Source organism: Vipera berus (genome assembly GCF_964194415.1).
Source record: "Vipera berus genome assembly, chromosome: 4".
Lineage (NCBI taxonomy): Eukaryota > Metazoa > Chordata > Lepidosauria > Squamata > Viperidae > Vipera > Vipera berus.
The window spans coordinates 82010232-82028559 of NC_138206.1; the positions used below are offsets into that span (position 1 = coordinate 82010232).

Below are 18328 nucleotides of genomic sequence, written 5' to 3' on the forward strand. Positions count from 1 at the left end.
ACCGCAGGAGGTGATGATCGGACCATGACAGGGGGACAATAGATGGCGAGCCCCCTCCCAGATCATCAAACCACTGCCCAGATAAGAAAACTAGGTCGAGAGTGTGTCCTCCCCCATGAGTCGGACCCTGAATTACTTGGGTCAGGTCCATGGCTGTCATGGAGGCTATGAACTCCCGGGCCAACTCAGACGGCCCTCCCAGAGAAGGCAGGTTAAAGTCACCCAGAACTATAAGTCTGGGAAACTCAACCGTCAACCCTGAGAGGACGTCGAGAAGTTCGGGCAGGGCCGTTGCAGACGCAATGAGGGCAGCGAAGTAGTTAGATTTCGCCGTCCTCATCGCCGCGAGGTAGGACCTCGTAAAGGTTCTTAGTTGCAATCAGTCAGATTTGGACCGGGTGGACCTCCAACCGCTCTCTAGACCCCGTCTCCGACGCTTCATCTCCCGGAGCTCCACAGAAAACCATGGGGCCCAACGGGATCTGCGCTGGGTCAGGGGTCGCAAGGGTACAACACGGCCGAGTGCCTCGGTGGCCGCCCTTTCCCAGGCATCCACCAAGGTGTCGGCCGGGCTGTGAGCGAGGGGGATAGGTATAGACTCAATCGCCGTCTGGAACCGTTCCGGATCCATTAGGCGCCTGGGGCGGAACCACCTGGTCGGTTCCGCAGCCCAGCAGCGGGAGGTGGCATAGTGGAAGACCAACCGCAGGAGGTGATGATCGGACCATGACAGGGGGACAATAGATGGCGAGCCCCCTCCCAGATCATCAAACCACTGCCCAGATAAGAAAACTAGGTCGAGAGTGTGACCCCCCCCATGTGTCGGGCCCTGAATTACTTGGGTCAAGTCCATGGCCGTCATGGAAGCCATGAACTCCCGAGCTAACTCTGACGACTCTCCCAGGGAAGGCAGGTTGAAGTCACCCAGAACTATGAGTCTGGGAAACTCCACCGACAACATCAATAACAACATTTATTAAAAAGGCTAAAATAATTTCTGGCGGTATTATCTGTACATTAAAATTTTATTTAGTCACAATCTTTCATTTTTCATATTCTGGACAAGCAGTGGTCATCTATCCTAGCAAAAGATGTTACATATGTGCATAAGTGTAGTCAGTAGCATATGCCTTTTTAAAAATGTCAAACATGGAAAGAAACAAAAATGTCCAAAATATCTGTATTACATCCAGAAAAGCCAACTTTGCAACCAGTATTTCTCATCCATAACTATGGCACCCTAAGGATACTTGCATACATGCAAATGCTTCTCTGGGATCTGTAACGCAGCAGGGATTGCTTTTTCCTTCCAGTAACAGATTGCTGGGAAATACCAAACATGGCCTTGAGAATTCCAATATTTGTTACAAATTTTTCTGGATGTGGTTGGAAAGAGGCTGTTTGGAGCTGGAGACCACTGCCACGAGGAACACAGCTTTGGGTTGGGGTTCGGAGCAGCTCCGGGTGGGGGCTCGGCACGGCCCGCGGCGTGGCAAGTGCAGGGAGGGGAATCCCCACGGTGGCTGTGGGGTGGGGAATCCCCGCGGCATTTGGCTCCGAGCCGCAGGGGTAGGGGTGCAAAGGACGGGCGGCGACGCCGCAGCAAGACACTGGCATCGCTCCCCGTGACAGCACCTCTGAGTTCCAGCACCTTTTTTTTTTAGAAAAAAAGCACTGATTTTATGACAAAATGGAAGAGAAGAAGGAAACCTGCATAAAAAGTACCTTCAAAATAGAGGCCTTTTTAGCAACCGAACAGCCAAGTTGTTACTTTCTATTATCCCTCTAACTTGGCATTGGTGAGGGAATTTAACAGTTCTAAGAGACATTTGTGGGAAGTCAGCTCCCCAGAGAAGGAAATATTAAAAGGGCAGAAAAATATATTTCCTAAAAAGAAATTGAACCAGGAAAGCATGCTGAGTTTTCTTAATAGCCCCAAGTCTCCCTCCCCCAAGCAGAAACCAATTCTATAGAAATGCAGATGTAAACCATTCAGAAAGGTAGAAGCTATGAAGACTAGAGACATCTAAAAATCTACATACCCCAGCCCCAGGGAGGTGGGCTGGGATATACAAACAGCAAGATTCTTAGAGAGGCACACCTGGACTAAGGACACACAGAAAATAGCCCCAAACAGGAACCGGAAATCACTCCAAACAATAGAGTCTAGGGCAGGGGTAGGCAACCTCGGCTCTTTTATGACTCATGGACTTCAACTCCCAGAATTCCTGAGCCAGCTTGGCTCAGGAATTCTGGGAGTTGAAGTCCATGAGTCATAAAAGAGCCGAGGTTGCCTACCCCTGGTCTAGGGAGTATAAAAACCCACTACCCACATGTGGTCAGCCCTTCTTTTCTGCTGGAACCATCTTTCTGTCTGGCTCTCCTCTCCAATAAACTACAACCTTCTTCCCAAAGCAGTTGCCATGTTTATTCCCAGTTTGGATGAACCATAATGAAGACTCTTCTTCCAACACTTCTTTTGTCCATGCAAGTGGCACCACGAATAATTTTCCAACAGGAAATGGGATTTGTCACTTTAAGGAGTTAGAGCAAAAAACAAGTCTCTGCCCATTAGTATAATGCTTCTTCTCGACATTAACATAAAGAATGGCTGCGATTGACAATTGATATTGATTTTGAAATTGAATAAATCAATTGAAATTAATTTTATTTCAATACTAAATTTAGATTTAAGCACTAAGCATTCTCTCGAGATCAGCGTGTTCGTTAACATTCCTGAAGGAATCAGCGGTATTAAACTAGGCTTTCAATTTACCAAATTACTGTTTCCCTGGAAAAAAAAATTAGAATTCTTTACCACTGCTGCGTTTATTTTCTGCAAGATATGCCACGGTGTATCGTGTAAAAGCATATTTTTCTGGTCACGAGTCCCCAAAGGCTAATGTTTGCAGAATTAAATCGCACTGGTATGGAATCACAAGGTAGCGCAGGTAGTTGGTTGTCCGCAACAAACCGTTTCCTGCACAACCTCTCATAACTGCAGCAACTTTTCAAAAAGTGCTTCTGTATATTCTCTAGTCACGCGTCCTTTCTTTCACCCACCAATGAGGAGGCAGCAGCAGTGACGCACTATCTAAGACGCTACCGCTGGGAAGCCCCGCCCCGTTTCTTCCTGCCTGCTGCTGGTGTTTAGCCCGCATCCCCGCCGCCGCTGCGGACGTTTCAGACGGATTTTTTTTTTGTTTTTTTTACGCCCGACGGAACGAGATTGGACCTAAAACAGGACACGTCCGGGAAAATCCGGATGTATGGTAATTCTATTTATAAACACAACTGTGCTTTTCGGAACAAATAACGGGCTTGGAGTCGCTCTAGCAGCTCAATTTAGCTAACCTTTTGCGGAAGAGCTGCATTCCAGCCATGATTCCACCAACTTTTTTCTTTCAGCCTGGGGAAAGTTTCCTCTTCTCTTTTCACAGAAAGAGAAAATATAAGGCTCAAAGTCTTGTGTTGGCGTTACTTGTAGACTATCTCTATTCCGCTTTTGAAGAAACTGCTAACGTCTAAAGAAGAAACGAAATCCCCGCGTGGATCTTTTTTAGGATGGAGTGGCACGAATTATTTGCTGGAGATTGAAGTAAATTTTGAGCTAGCAGCATTCCAGCTCCAAGATCCTATTTCAAGCACTTAGGACAGGGGTAGGCAACCTCGGCTCTTTTATGACTCATGGACTTCAACTCCCAGAATTCCTGAGTCAGCATAGCTGACTCAGGAATTCTGGGAGTTGAAGTCCATGAGTCATAAAAGAGCCGAGGTTGCCTACCCCTGACTTACGAGAAGGGAAACAATATCATAAAAGGTCTTTAAAAAATCACCCAGTATTTACAATCTATTCCAATATATCTGGTCTAAGTAGCTAAAAAGACTGAGCCTTGGCAACAGACTGCCCAAATGCTTTACGAATGCTAAATGTTCTTCTGAATGCTACCCAGAATAAGAGATATTGAAGTACAGGTAGTTCTCGATTTGCAACATTTCATTTAGTGACCATTAGAAGTTACAACGGCACTGAGAAAAGTGACTGTTTTTCACACCTACGGCCATTGCAGCCTCCCCATGGTCACATGATCAAAATTCAGATGCTTGGCAAATGAGTCATATTTATGACAGTTGCAGTGTTCTGGAGTCATGTGATCACTTTTTGTGACCTGACAAGCAAAGGCAATGGGGAAGACCGTGTTACTAACTTAGCAATTACAATGATTAATTTAACAACCGTGGCAAGAAAGGTTGTAAAATGGGGCCAAATTCACTTAACAAATGTCTCACTTAACAACAGAAATGTTGGGTTCAATTTTGGTCATAAGTCAAGGGCTACTTGTATTTGTTTTCACTGACTTTAAAAAGCTTCACACTGCTGTTGCTTCCCTTGCTTATGACCACCTGTTAAAAAGTTACCCTTAATGAGGAAAAGATAGAATGGCTATATTTTATTGGTAATGTTAACCTAATATGTACTTTATAATTCTCAGAGGTGGAGTAGTATTTTAGTCATGAAGTGTTTGATGTATGCATTTATATCAGATCAGGAAGAAATGAATTCAGTGGGTCTTACTCCCAAATAAAAGCATATGGATCACATTTTTCCCCATTTTCTTATTAAAGTTGAATGGAGGCTGAGGTTCAGTATATTTACTGTGCATATTTCAAAAATAATTCAAAAGCACTTCAGGCCACATGGAAGCATATTACTGCTCAGCCATTTATAAAGGCATCCACAAGTTTATTTCAAATTTCCATATGAGTTTGACAAAATATGTTTCATAAAAAATTACTTTAATAAGCTGTTTCCATAAAACAGGGTCCCATTTTGTTTGTTTTTTTGTTTTCAGGTTTGATTGAACATGAATGTAGCTACTTGAATTAGTAGCAGAGAGATACTGTTGTGTGTCTGTAATGTCTGAAGCAGCTCTACATTTTTCAAACTACAAAGTTAAACTGATTAGCTGAACCCATGTTAGTGTCTCTGGTTCATGTTTCATAAGACTTGGTTATAGATAGCATTTTTTGAGTTTACTAAAGTAGATTAGTAATGTTGAGTATGATAAACCAATAAAGAGTGTTATGCCTTAAATCAGCAGTTCCCAACATTTCTAGTGACAGAGACCCATTCTGGAAGAAAAACTGGCTTCTGCTAGGGAGGGGGTATAGTTTCACATACAATCTAAATCCTGCACATGCACAGATGAAGCTTTGCTTGCTCGCTGTCTTGTTGCACGGACTGGTCCTGGTCTGCAACTCAGGGGTTGGGGACCCCTGCCTTAAATGACCTTGTAGATTAATACATCTGGGATTTCATTGATTGTATAATTCTAATTTATGCTGTTAATTTATGTTGCACATGTCCAAATCAAATCCTGTATCAAATCCTTGTAGATTAATACATCTGGGTTTTCATTAATTGTTTAATTCTAATTTATGCTGTTAATTTATGTTGCACGTGTCCAAATCAAATCCTTCATTTCATCATTTTAAAATAAACCTAATAAAATGAATAATTGGAAAAGATGGATTCTTCATATAGCTTTATAGACCTAGGCTACAAAAATAAAAATACAAAATGGCAACAAGAGGCACAAGAAACATGGTCATATGATATTTTGTAACCAAGATCTAGTACCCCGACAAAAAATTGTTTTTCTTTCTCATATTCAAAATGTTTTATAAACATATACTGCTAACTTGTTCCTCAATTGACAAATTATGGAGAGAAAGACTTTAATCTTCATGTTCTATAATACCACAATCTAAAACATGTAAAACTGTTAATAACATCATGATATCTTTTCCGTCTTTATATTTTAAATGGATGGATGGATGATAGATAATAGCTAGCTAAATAGCTAGCTAGACAGACAGATTCAATAATTTTAAATGAAATCTTTTTAACAGGCACTTTGTCTTTCAGGTGGAAATCTGTTTAATCTGAATTGAGAAGTTCATCTATTTCATTCAGCAAAAAAATATATTGAGAGGAGGACAAGATGCCAACTGTGAAAGTTCTACAGCCTGTACTAAAAATGAAAGTGGATGAGCTCTTTTTGTGTTGGTTGAGTGAAACAGCAACTCAAGTGATGCTCAAAGACTATTTAAGAAGTATAACCAGTGAAGAAAAGATTGAAATAGGTAGCGGTGATGATGGGGACAATGAAAACATTCTTTCTCAAATTAACTATGTCTCCAAGCAAAGCATGTTAGGCACTCTGATGTCTCCTTTGACTCCAAGTCCTCCTCACCTTTCTACCACTCTCCCATTCAGTACCCCAACAAGTCCTAGGAGCTGTTCTGGTATTAGAGGAAAGCGCAGATCTTCAAGTAGCAGAAATGTAAGTTGCTTAATTACGTGATCAGTTACCAGATTAGATCAAATTTCTTGCACTGTAACAAAAAGCTATTTTGGTAGATTGCTATGTTGCAGCATAAATGTTATTTTTTAAAAAATTTCTCCATAGTTCCTGATTCATTTGTCAATTTCATAATCAATCCCACAAGAAACTTTATTCACTTCAAATGATTATCCTTATTTAAAACAACATCAAAATATTATTTAAACAGTAATTTATGGGACTTACTATGGAACTTCTTGTATTTTGATAGTAATAATAAACCAGAAGCTTATTAGAAAAGTACTCCACAGAAGGAAATTGCTATTATGGCAGATAATTTTGTGCCATCATTGGTAATTCTGTTAATCGAGAATGTGTTTATATAGTAGATTCATTCTGAGGTAGACTATTCAATATGTAACTGCGTTAGCAAGTAATAGACGTTAAATGGTTTTAATGTTATTTTGTGCAGTGCCAATGTAATATTAGTAGTTGTTCTACTTTTATGACTACCAAATAGAAATCTTCCCTGTAATCCACATGGGAGAAAATTTGAATGTATTTCTTTAATCAATACTAATGCAATGTATTTTACCTTTTGAGGGCTATACAGATAGTCCTTGACTTATAATCACAATTGAACCCAATATTTTTGCTGCTAAGTAAGACATTTGTTAAGTGAGTTTTGCCCCATTTTATATGTTTCTTGCTACAGTTGTTAAGCGAATCATTTCAGTTGTTAACAACCCAGTTATTAAATGAATAGAATAGAATAGAATAGAATAGAATAGAATAGAATAGAATAGAATAGAATAGAATAGAATAGAATAGAATAGAATAGAATAGAATAGAAGAATAGAATAGAATAGAATAGAAGAATAGAATTTTGGAGGTCTTCTAGTCCAGCTCCCCGCTCAAGCAGGAGAACCTATACCATCTCAGACAAGTGACTGTCCAATCTCTTCTTAAAAACCTCCAGTGATGGAGCGCCCACTATTTCTGAAGGCAAGCTGTTAGCTGGTTAATTGTCCTCACTGTTAGGAACTTTCTCCTTAATTCCAGGTTGCTTCTCTCTGATCAGTTTCCAACCATTGTGGCCCTCTGGTGCTTTGGAGAATAATTTGGAGAATAATTTGACCCCTCTTCTTTGTGGCAGCCTCTCAAATACTGGAATACTGGAATACTGGAATACTGCTATCATGTCACCCCTGTTTCTTCTTTTCTTTAGACTAGCCAAACCCAAGTCCTAATAGGATAGTTATATCCTAAAATTTAATTTTGTAGTTTTAATGCATATTAGTTTGCTTCAGGTCTTAATGTTTCTTTCCTTCTTTTCTGTCTCCAATGAATAGCATTTCAGGCAACATTGATAGTAGAGAAAATTAAAACTGCTTCATTAGTATCTTCTGTTTAAAGAAGTTATTTAAATTACATTCTTTTACTTATTAGCATATCTTCCATTCATATAGGTCAGGGGTAGGCAGCCTTGGCTCTTTTATGACTCATGGACTTCAACTCCCAGAATTCCTGAGCCAGCCATGCCAAGGTTGCCTACCCCTGTATAGGTCAATGCTTTTTAAACTGCAGAATCTGGACTAATTTTACAACCGTGACTATTTTTTCTTACAGTAGAAAGAATATTATTTAATAACTAACTTGTCTTCTGGTTTAGGATATGAATTATTTTACTTTCATAAGCTGCAGTTCTCAAGCTTGACTATGTAATGTTATTCAAATGGAGGTGTGGTAAAACTGAATGATAGTAATAATATATATAATATAAATATTTATAATATTAGATGGATGTCTAAATTTCCATTACCTTTGTGTTGCCTTTTTCCACAAAGGCATTGTATTAACTCCTTCAAGGATAACTTTGGAAATTCTGTACAGACTACATCCACAGTAAATTTATAGTCATCTAAGTAAGTGCATGCATATAAATGTTATATTCATGATATATTAAGAATACTTTTTGATGATGAAATATCAAGAACAGTTTAAACTTTAATGCAAGGTAAAATAAAATTTACATATTGCATCATGATTAATGGCACTTTGTATAGTGCTAGTTTCAGGACAACTATAGGAGTTTATGAAGAAGCTAGTGGTGAAAATCAGTGAGTTAGCATAGAGTTTAAATATTGGCAAGCTGAAATCTGGGGCTTGAACCCAGCCGTAATGAATAGGTTAAGATGTCAATGCTGCTAACATCGGATGTCCTTGCTTTGACAACAGATGGAAATGCAGCCATTTTTCTCTTTCACTTTTAGAGTTAGTTATGCTGGGAGGGGGGATTTGGATGAGAGTCCAGTTAGTCATAACATGTTGTGATTCTGTGCCAGCCTGTGATCCCAGCAGCTGAGTCTGGAGAATCAGAGGAGGAGAAGGAGGGGCTTGGGGAGCCATCAGAGTCGGAGAAAGGCTCTGATGAGATCCAGGACTTACAATCTGATGAAGAACCTGGTCCCTCCACTCGTGCTAAGGATGAGACTCATACGTGCTGGGAAGCTGAGTCAGACATTGAGGATGCACAGCTGGAAGACATTAGATGCTTGCAAATGCCGACAGGTTACAAGAGCAGGACAAAGGGAGGCAATGGGGCAATTCCAGGGGAGGAGGAGAAGGCATTGAGAAGCCACATCTTGGGGCTGCATAATAAAAAGGGAAGATGTGGGCTGTGCTGGTTGCTGAAGGCAACCATTTGCAAAGGACTCCAGTTTCAAGGGATCATGTTTTGTTTGCTTTGCCTGTGAACTATTTCCTGTTTGACTCGTGCTCTGTTTTGCTTTTGAACATGTTCTGTTGCTTTTGCTTTTGGGACAATTATCAGGTCTGTAACTCAAATAAAAAGGGTTGGTTTTCCAGCCTACTTGTTAAAAGAGGGGTTTGTCTTTGTGAAGTAACAAAGATGTATATAGGCTGGGACAGAACATAACAATAATAACTCAGCCATGGGAATCCAAGGTTATCGTGTCCAGAGTTGATAAAGATTTAGCAGGCTGGAGAGCTGGGGAGAAAGCCCGTGCTTCAAGCTAATCGGGGAATGTGATTTATGACTGTTAATTGGAGGAGGGAATTATGCTTCGCTACTTTGTGCCCAGGGGAGGGGAATTCAGTTTTTTACTTTAACTATGTAGTGCCGACCCCTTCATGGATTACTGCCTTGTCGTGGCGAAGGGGCTTGCGTAATTCAATGAAGCTATGAGCTATGCCGTGCAGGGCCACCCAAGACGGACAGGTCATAGCAGAGAGTTCTGACAAAACATGATCCACTGGAGAAGGAAATGGCAACCCACTCCAGTATCTTTGCCATGAAAACCCTATGGACAGTTCCAAAAGGCAAAACGATATGACGCTGGAAGATGAGCCCCTCAGGTCGGAAGGCATCCAATATGCTACTGGGGAAGAGCAGAGGGCTAGTACTAGTAGCACCAGAAAGAATGAAGCGACTGGGCCAAAGCCGAAAGGACGCTCAGCTGTGGATGTGTCTGCTGGTGAAAGGAAAGTCCGATGCTGTAAAGATTTTTTCTCCATAGGAACCTGGAATGTAAGATCCATGAATCAAGGAAAGCTGGACGTGGTCAAACAAGAGATGACAAGACTAAACATCGACATCTTAGGTATCAGCGAACTAAAATGGACAGGAATGGGTGAATTTAATTCAGATGACCATCAGGTATACTACTGCGGGCAAGAATCCCTCAGAAGAAATGGAGTAGCCTTCATAGTCAATAAAAGAGTAGGAAAAGCAATACTGGGATACAATCCTCAAAATGACAGAATGATCTCAGTTCGAATCCAAGGCAAACCATTCAATATCACAGTAGTCCAGGTCTATGCCCCAACCACCGGTGCTGAAGAGGATGAAATTAACCAGTTCTATGAAGCCCTACAGCACCTTATAGAACTAACACCAAAAAATGATGTCCTTATCATCATGTGGGATTGGAATGCTAAAGTAGGAAGCCAAAAGATAACTGGAATAACAGGCAAATTTGGCCTTGGGAGTACAAAATGGAGCAAGGCACAGGCTGATAGAATTTTGTCAAGAGAATACGATGGTCATAGCAAACACTCTTTTCCAACAACCCAAGAGACGGCTCTACACATGGACATCACCAGACGGTCAACACAAAAATCAGATTGACTATATGCTCTGCAGCCAAAGATGGAGAAGCTCTATACAGTCAGTAAATACAAGACCAGGAGCTGACTGTGGCTCAGACCATGAGCTTCTTGTTGCAAAGTTTAGGCTTAAATTAAAGAAAGTAGGGAAAAGCGCTAGGCCACTCAGGTATGAATTAAATCATATCCCTGTTCAATATACAGTAGAGGTGACAAATAGATTTAAGGAATTAGATCTGATAGTGCCTGAAGAACTATGGACAGAGGTTCGCAACATTGTACAACAGGTAGCAACCAAAACCATCCCAAAGAAAAAGAAATGCAAGAAAGCAAAATGGCTGTCTGAGGAAGCTTTGCAAATAGCTGAGGAAAGGAGGGAAGCGAAAGGCAAGGGAGAAAGAGAAAGATATGCCCAACTAAATGAAGAATTCCAAAGAATAGCTAGAAGAGATAAGAATGCCTTCTTAAATGAACAATGCAAAGAAATAGAAGAAAACAATAGAATAGGGAGGACCAGAGATCTTTTCAACAAAATTGGAGAGATGAAAGGAACGTTTCATGCAAAAATGGGCATGATAAAGGACCAAAATGGCAGGGACCTAACAGAGGCTGAAGAGATTAAGAAGAGGTGGCAAAATTACACAGAAGAACTATACAAGAATGAGCTTAACATCCCTGACAACCACAATGAGGTGGTCACTGACCTTGAGCCAGACATCCTAGAATGTGAAGTGGGCCTTAGAAAAGTTGAGCAACAACAAAGCTAGTGGAGGTGACAGTATTCCAGCTGAGCTATTCAAAATCTTAAAAGACGATGCAGTAAAAGTGCTACACTCAATTTGCCAGCAAATTTGGAAAGCTCAACAGTGGCCACAGGATTGGAAAAGATCAGTTTACATTCCAATTCCAAAGAAAGGCAGTGCCAAAGAATGTTCAAACTATTGCACCATTGCACTCATTTCACATGCTAGTAAAGTTATGCTTAAAATCCTACAAGCTAGACTCCAGCAGTATGTGGATCGAGAACTACCAGAGGTACAGGCAGGATTTCGAAGAGGCAGAGGAACTAGAGATCAAATTGCTAACATACGCTGGATCATGGAGAAAGCTAGAGAGTTCCAGAAAAACATCTACTTCTGCTTCATTGACTATACTAAAGCCTTTGATTGTGTGGATCATAACAAACTGTGGCAAGTCCTTAAAGAGATGGGCATACCAGACCATCTTATTTGTCTCTTGAGAAACCTATATGCAGGCCAAGAAGCAACAGTGAGAACTGGACACGGAACCACTGATTGGTTCAAAATTGGGAAAGGAGTCCGGCAAGGCTGTATACTGTCGCCTTGCCTATTTAACTTATATGCAGAGCACATCATGAGAAAGGCAGGGCTTGATGAATCAAAAGTTGGAATTAAGATTGCCGGAAGAAACATCAACAACCTAAGATATGCAGATGATACCACTCTAATGGCAGAAAGTGAAGAGGAGCTAAAGAGCCTCTTGTTGCGAGTGAAGAAGGAGAGTGCAAAACCTGGGTTGAAACTAAACATTAAGGAAACCAAGATCATGGCATCTGGCCCTCTCAATTCCTGGCAAATAGATGGGGAAGAAATGGAGGTAGTGACAGATTTTATTTTCCTGGGCTCCAAGATCACTGCAGATGGGGACTGTAGCCAAGAAATTAAAAGACGCTTGCTCCTCGGGAGGAAAGCCATGGCAAATCTAGACAGCACACTAAAAAGCAGAGACATCACCCTGTCAACAAAAGTGCGTATAGTCAAGGCTATGGTCTTCCCAGTTGCAATGTATGGCAGTGAAAGTTGGACCATAAGAAAGGGTGAGCACCAAAGAATTGAAGCCTTTGAACTATGGTGCTGGAGAAGACTCCTGCGAGTCCCTTGGACTGCAAGGCGATCAAACCGGTCAGTCCTAGAGGAGATCAACCCTGACTGCTCTTTAGAAGGCCAGATCCTGAAGCTAAAACTCAAATACTTTGGCCACCTAATGAGAAGGAAGGACTCACTGGAGAAGAGCCTAATGCTGGGAAAGATTGAGGGCACTAGAAGAAGGGGACGACAGAGAATGAGGTGGCTGGATGGAGTCACTGAAGCAGTAGGCATGAGCTTAAATCGACTCCAGAAGATGGTAGAGGACAGGAAGGCCTGGAGGAACGTTGTCCACAGGGTCGCAATGGGTCGGACACGACTTCGCAACTAACAACAACAACAACAAAATGTAGTGCCGATACATTGTTTCTTGATAAAAGATTCTTTAAGGTAAACAATGCCTCAAAGTTCTTTTGAAGAGTTTCATCTGCCGGAACCATGACATAAGGATTATGTTAAGAAAAAAAATGTCATTGTTGATTTTTATTCTGAAAGATTATGGCCATTAATAGTGGCATTTCTAATCCACCTGCTGCAGGAAGCATTATAATTAATAAAAAATTGTGCTCTGAAAAGGAAAAGTACAATCTTTGTCTGATCTTACTTGCCTGAGCAATCTAGAAAGTCTTCATTTATTAGATGAATGCAGGTAACAAATTTAATACTTGATAAGATATCTTACCATCTGGTTATTTATATTTTACTACATGATTTGATTTTTTTCTGTCATATAGCTTGTACAGAAGCATGTAAGTACAGATTACATATAATGAACAATTTCTTGACAGTAACAGTTATCAATCTATGGAATAAGCTACCCCATGGAGTGGTTTCTTTCCCTTCACCAGAGGTTTTCAGAGGCTGCATAGTCATCAATTGGAAAAGATGTAATGAATATTGCAGTATGCAGGAAGCTGAATTTGATGACTCCTCATGTCCCTTTCAACTCTATAATTTTGTTGGCTATTGGATTTTTTTACAAAATTATAATGTATGTCAATCATTGTTTTCAAGGAAGAGAAAAGGATCAAATGCCTCTAGATAATAATTGTAGAACATCTTTGCTCATTAACTTTGTTCTTCATAGCATGAAGAATAAAAAGACTAATGAAGGTGATTACTGAAGAATGTAAATGTAGTAATATACCACACAGGAGCCCAGCAAAAGCTATTAGATAATTATATCTTGTATAAACATTAAAATGCCTTGTACTGTATGAGTAGAGGACAACAAGCTTCTTCCATTTATTTGTTACTTGGTATGTCCCACAGGTTGATTTAGTGCATATCATGAACAGTGGGTTGGTTATGATATCAATAATTTTTATGAGTAAGTCTTAGTGAGGTGTTGTGCTGCTCTCATGGCAAAAGAAAGAATTGCAATAATTGTAAAATAAAAGCAGTAAGAAAAAATGTTTGTTAAACTTCCAAATATGTCAGTTCTCTATTGAAAGAATATATGCACAGTTTTTGTAAGACACTGCTTATGTCATTTTTTTAATGTATCAAATTTATAGACATGAAAGAGACAGGAAACAACAAAGCTAAAGACAGAATTAAAAACGAGTTTTAAAAGTTTAAAAAATCAGAGGGAACTCCTCAACCCCCAACTACTTCCTTGTTTGAATGCCAGATAGAAAATTAATAAATGACTGTGTCTCGCTTCTTCTCTGATGTGGTTATACAGGTGAAACTCGAAAAATTAGAATATCGTGCAAAAGTTCATTTATTTCAGTAATGCAACTTGAAAGGGGAAACTAAGATATGAGATAGACTCATTACATGCAAAGCAAGATAGTTCAAGCCGTGATTTGTCATAATTGTGATGATTATGGCTTACAGCTCATGAATACCCCAAATCCACAATCTCAGAAAATTAGAATATTACATGCAATCAATAAAACAAGGAGTGTACATAGAACAATATCGGACCTCTGAAAAGTATAAGCATGCATATGTACTCAGTACTTGGTTTGGGCCCCTTTTGCAGCAATTACTGCCTCAATGCGGTATGGCATGGAAGCTATCAGCCTGTGGCACTGCTGAGGTGTTATGGAAGACCAGGATGCTTCAATAGCGGCCTTCAGCTCTTCTGCATTGTTCGGTCTCATGTCTCTCATCTTTCTCTTGGCAATGCCCCATAGATTCTCTATGGGGTTCAGGTCAGGCGGGTTTGCTGGCCAATCAAGCACAGTAATCCCACGGTCATTGAACCAGGTTTTGGTGCTTTTGGCAGTGTGGGCAGGTGCTAAGTCCTGCTGGAAAATGAAGTCAGCATCCCCATAAAGCTCGTCTGCGGAAGGAAGCATGAAGTGCTCCAAAATCTCCTGGTAGACGGCTGAGTTGACCCTGGACTTAATGAAGCACAGTGGACCAACACCAGCAGATGACATGGCTCCCCAAATCAACACAGAGTGTGGAAACTTCACACTGGACTTCAAGCATCTTGCAGTGTGTGCCTCTTCATTCTTCCTCCAGACTCTGGGTCCTTGGTTTCCAAATGAGATGCAAAAGTTGCTCTCATCAGAAAAGAGGACTTTGGACCACTGAGCAACAGACCGGGTCTATTTTTCTTTAGCCCAGGTAAGACGCTTCTGATGTTGTTTGTTGTTCAGGAGCGGCTTGACAAGGAATACGACATTTGAAGCCCATGTCCAGGATCGGTCTGTGTGTGGTGGCTCTTTTTTTTATTGAAAAGTTTTATAAAAGTTACAATATTATCCCATCCCAACCCACCCCTAACCCCCCCTCCCCCACTTCCCAAAGCTGATTACAGGGTTACAAATATATAATAATCATAATCTGAGGGAACACCTGATATCTGAGGGAACACCTGCTGCCGGCATCAAGTTCCCTTCATCCAGTGTGCTCCCACAGGGAGGGACTTCTCAGGGTGCCGCCGGTAAAAGATTGCTGGCGGGTAACACCCAGGGGGAGGGCCTTCTCAGTGGGTACGCCTGCCCTCTGGAACCAGCTGCCCGTGGAGCTTAGGACTGCCCCCGACCTCTTCATTCCGCCGGGACCTGAAGACCTGGCTCTTCGAGCTCTCTGGCCCAGGCTGAGAATTTTAATTTTAATTTTAATTGGGGTTTTTTACTTTTTCAGGGACTGTTGTAATTATTTTTAATTGTTTTTAACTTTTGTATTTCTTGTTTTAAATACCCTGTAAACCGCCCTGAGTCCTGCGGGAAAGGGCGGTATATAAATCCAATTAAAATAAATAAATCTAACTAACATTAACCAACTATATAAATAACCAGATACATAATGCACTTTAACCCGCCTATAACATAATTACAAACAATCTAAAAGTATTTATTTATTTATTTATTTATTTATTTATTTATTTATTTTAATCCCATTTATATCCTGTCCTTCTCCGAAGACTCAGGGCGGCTTACAATTTAAGCACAAACCAATGTGCTTAGCAATAGCCTTCATTCTATGTATATGCCTAAGTATCCAACTTATACTAATACAATAATAATACCGTATAATTAAAACTAATAATAAAAAAGAAAAAAATTCCAGTATAATAAATTATAACAATCTAAAATTTACTCTTAAGCTAAATGGAACTTTTTAGTCCCATATTTTTTCTGGATATAATCTATCCATCTTCTCCAAACCGAAATGTATCTTTCTTGTGAATGATCCTTCAAATAAGCAGAAATCTTAGCCATTTCTGCTAAATTTGACACTTTAAGCGTCCATTCCTCTATAGTAGGCAGGCAATCCTTCTTCCAGTATTGCCCTACCAATAACCTTGCAGCTGTTATCAAATTCAACATCAAGTTAATTTCTTTAGTATCACAATCTGTAATAACACCCAATAAAAATAGAAGGATTTAAGGTGCCTAATTTGAAATTATATTATGATGCGGTGGTTTTAACACTGGTTAGTGATTGGCTTAATTCAACAAATAAAAGTGTACTTCATCTTGAGGGATGGGACTTATTATATGGGTGGCATGCAGATTTGATTTATGATAATAAAGTTGACAAGGCTTTTAAGAAGTGCTTTATTGCGTGTTTGGAAAAAGTATTATTATAAGTTGAATTATAAAATACCAATTTGGGGGATTCCTGGACACACAATAGAGGGTGTATCTATGGGTATGAACTTGGATATGATTTCTTATAAGCAGTTACTTAGATTGGTAGGGAATGATTGGCAATTAAGGTCGTTAGCTGAGTTAAAACAAGAAAATATTGTACAGTCTTGGTTCCAGTATACTCAACTGCAAGATAGGTGGAAGTTAGATCAGAAGGTTGGTTTGACACTGATGGATGAAAATTTGGTAAAACAGATTAAAGATCAAACTCGAGCGCATATAAAGAGAATTTATAATGCTTTAATAGAATTGGATTCAGAAATGGAATTAGTGAAAGACTGCATGGTAAAGTGGGCTCAAAATATTCAAGAACCGATCCCATTGGATGTATGGGAGGTAATTTGGGTTAGAAATGTAAAATTTACTCAAGCCCAAAATTTAAGACAAAATTTTTATAAAATGTTTTATAGATGGCATTTGGATCCTAAAAAGCTGTCTTGTATGTATTCCAATTTACAGCCCAAATGTTGGAGATGTGGTAGTTTGGACGCTACTTATTTTCATATTTGGTGGACTTGTAGAAATATAAAAGCTTTTTGAATTAAAATTTGGTGGAACATCCAAAAGATGTGTGTGGTGGCTCTTGATGCACTGACTCCAGCCTCAGTCCGCTCCTTGTAAAAGTCCCCAACACTTTTGAATGGCCTTTTCCTGACAATCCTCTCCAGGCTGCGGTCATCCCTGCTGCTTGTGCACCTTTTTCTTCCACACTTTTCCCTTCCACATAACTTTCTATTAATGTGCTTTGATACAGCACTTTGGGAACATCCAACTTCTTTTGCAATTACCTTTTGAGGCTTTCCCTCCTTATGGAGGGTGTCAATGATGGTTTTCTGCACAACTGTCAGGTCAGCAGTCTTCCCCATGATTGTGATTCCTACTGAACCAGACTGAGAGACCATTTAAAGGCTCAGGAACCCTTTGCAGGTGTTATGGCTTAATTAGCTGATTAGAGTGGGACACTTTGAGCCTAGAGTATTGCACCTTTTCACAATATTCTAATGTTCTGAGATTGTGGATTTGGGGTTTTCATGAGCTGTAAGCCATAATCATCACAATTATGACAAATCATGGCTTGAACTATCTTGCTTTGCATGTAATGAGTCTATCTCATATATTAGTTTCCCCTTTTAAGTTGCATTACTGAAATAAATGAACTTTTGCACAATATTCTAATTTTTCGAGTTTCACCTGTAGGTGAAGTACATATGAGATGCATAGTTAGATCAGTAAAATAGTTCTCAAAAAATTAAATGTGACTTTTCTCATAGTATGCAATATTGATAGTTAACATAGCTGGACCCTGTTTCCATGTTACATACGTTAAGTTCAAATGAAATGCAGTGCCTGTCAGTTGCACAATGAAATCTAAAGGTACCAATAGCAGTAACCTGATTGTTCTCAGGTATATATGTGTCCTCCAGGAACCACAAAGATTGATCCTGAAAAAGCACTTTATCTAATATTGTAATTTTAATTTGTTGACAAATCTCAGATCTCCTGTTGTATAATAATTATCTCTAAGAGGTCTCCTCAGCTTTGTCACCATAGATCTTGTTAGAGAGAATCTTACCTATCTGGAGAATCTGGAAAATAGCTTTCAGAATTATTGAAGGCAGATTTTTCCAGCGGTCTAAACTTATACAAACACAGAACTGGAAGGTATATAGCTTATTAGTTTAAATTTTGGGCTTTTTTGGCATTCAGAGAGTGGATTTAAGGCCAATTTCAGGCTTTTTCAGAACTTTTTTTTTATTTAAAAAGTTTTACAATACATTTTGACTTTAATCCCCCCTTCCCCACCCCTATCCAACCCAGAACTTTTATGAATAAGAATGGGAACAGTTTACTT

General features: G+C 39.9%; 1 protein-coding gene across 3 annotated transcripts in view; it reads left to right on the plus strand.

The window, feature by feature from the left end:
• The first annotated feature begins 3127 nt into the window (after positions 1–3127).
• PPP2R3B (protein phosphatase 2 regulatory subunit B''beta) overlaps positions 3128–18328 on the plus strand; it is a 71482-nt gene continuing 56281 nt past the window's right edge. Inside the window, exons 1-2 of one of the 3 annotated variants that reach the window (XM_081327205.1) lie at positions 3128–3267; positions 5930–6347. In XM_081327205.1, coding sequence (XP_081183331.1) covers positions 6006–6347 — 342 coding nt within the window. In that variant the 5' untranslated portion in view covers positions 3128–3267; positions 5930–6005. Of the gene's footprint in view, positions 3273–5929; positions 6348–18328 lie in introns of all 3 variants that reach the window. The other 2 variants (XM_081327206.1, XM_081327204.1) reach the window with 2 other exon arrangements.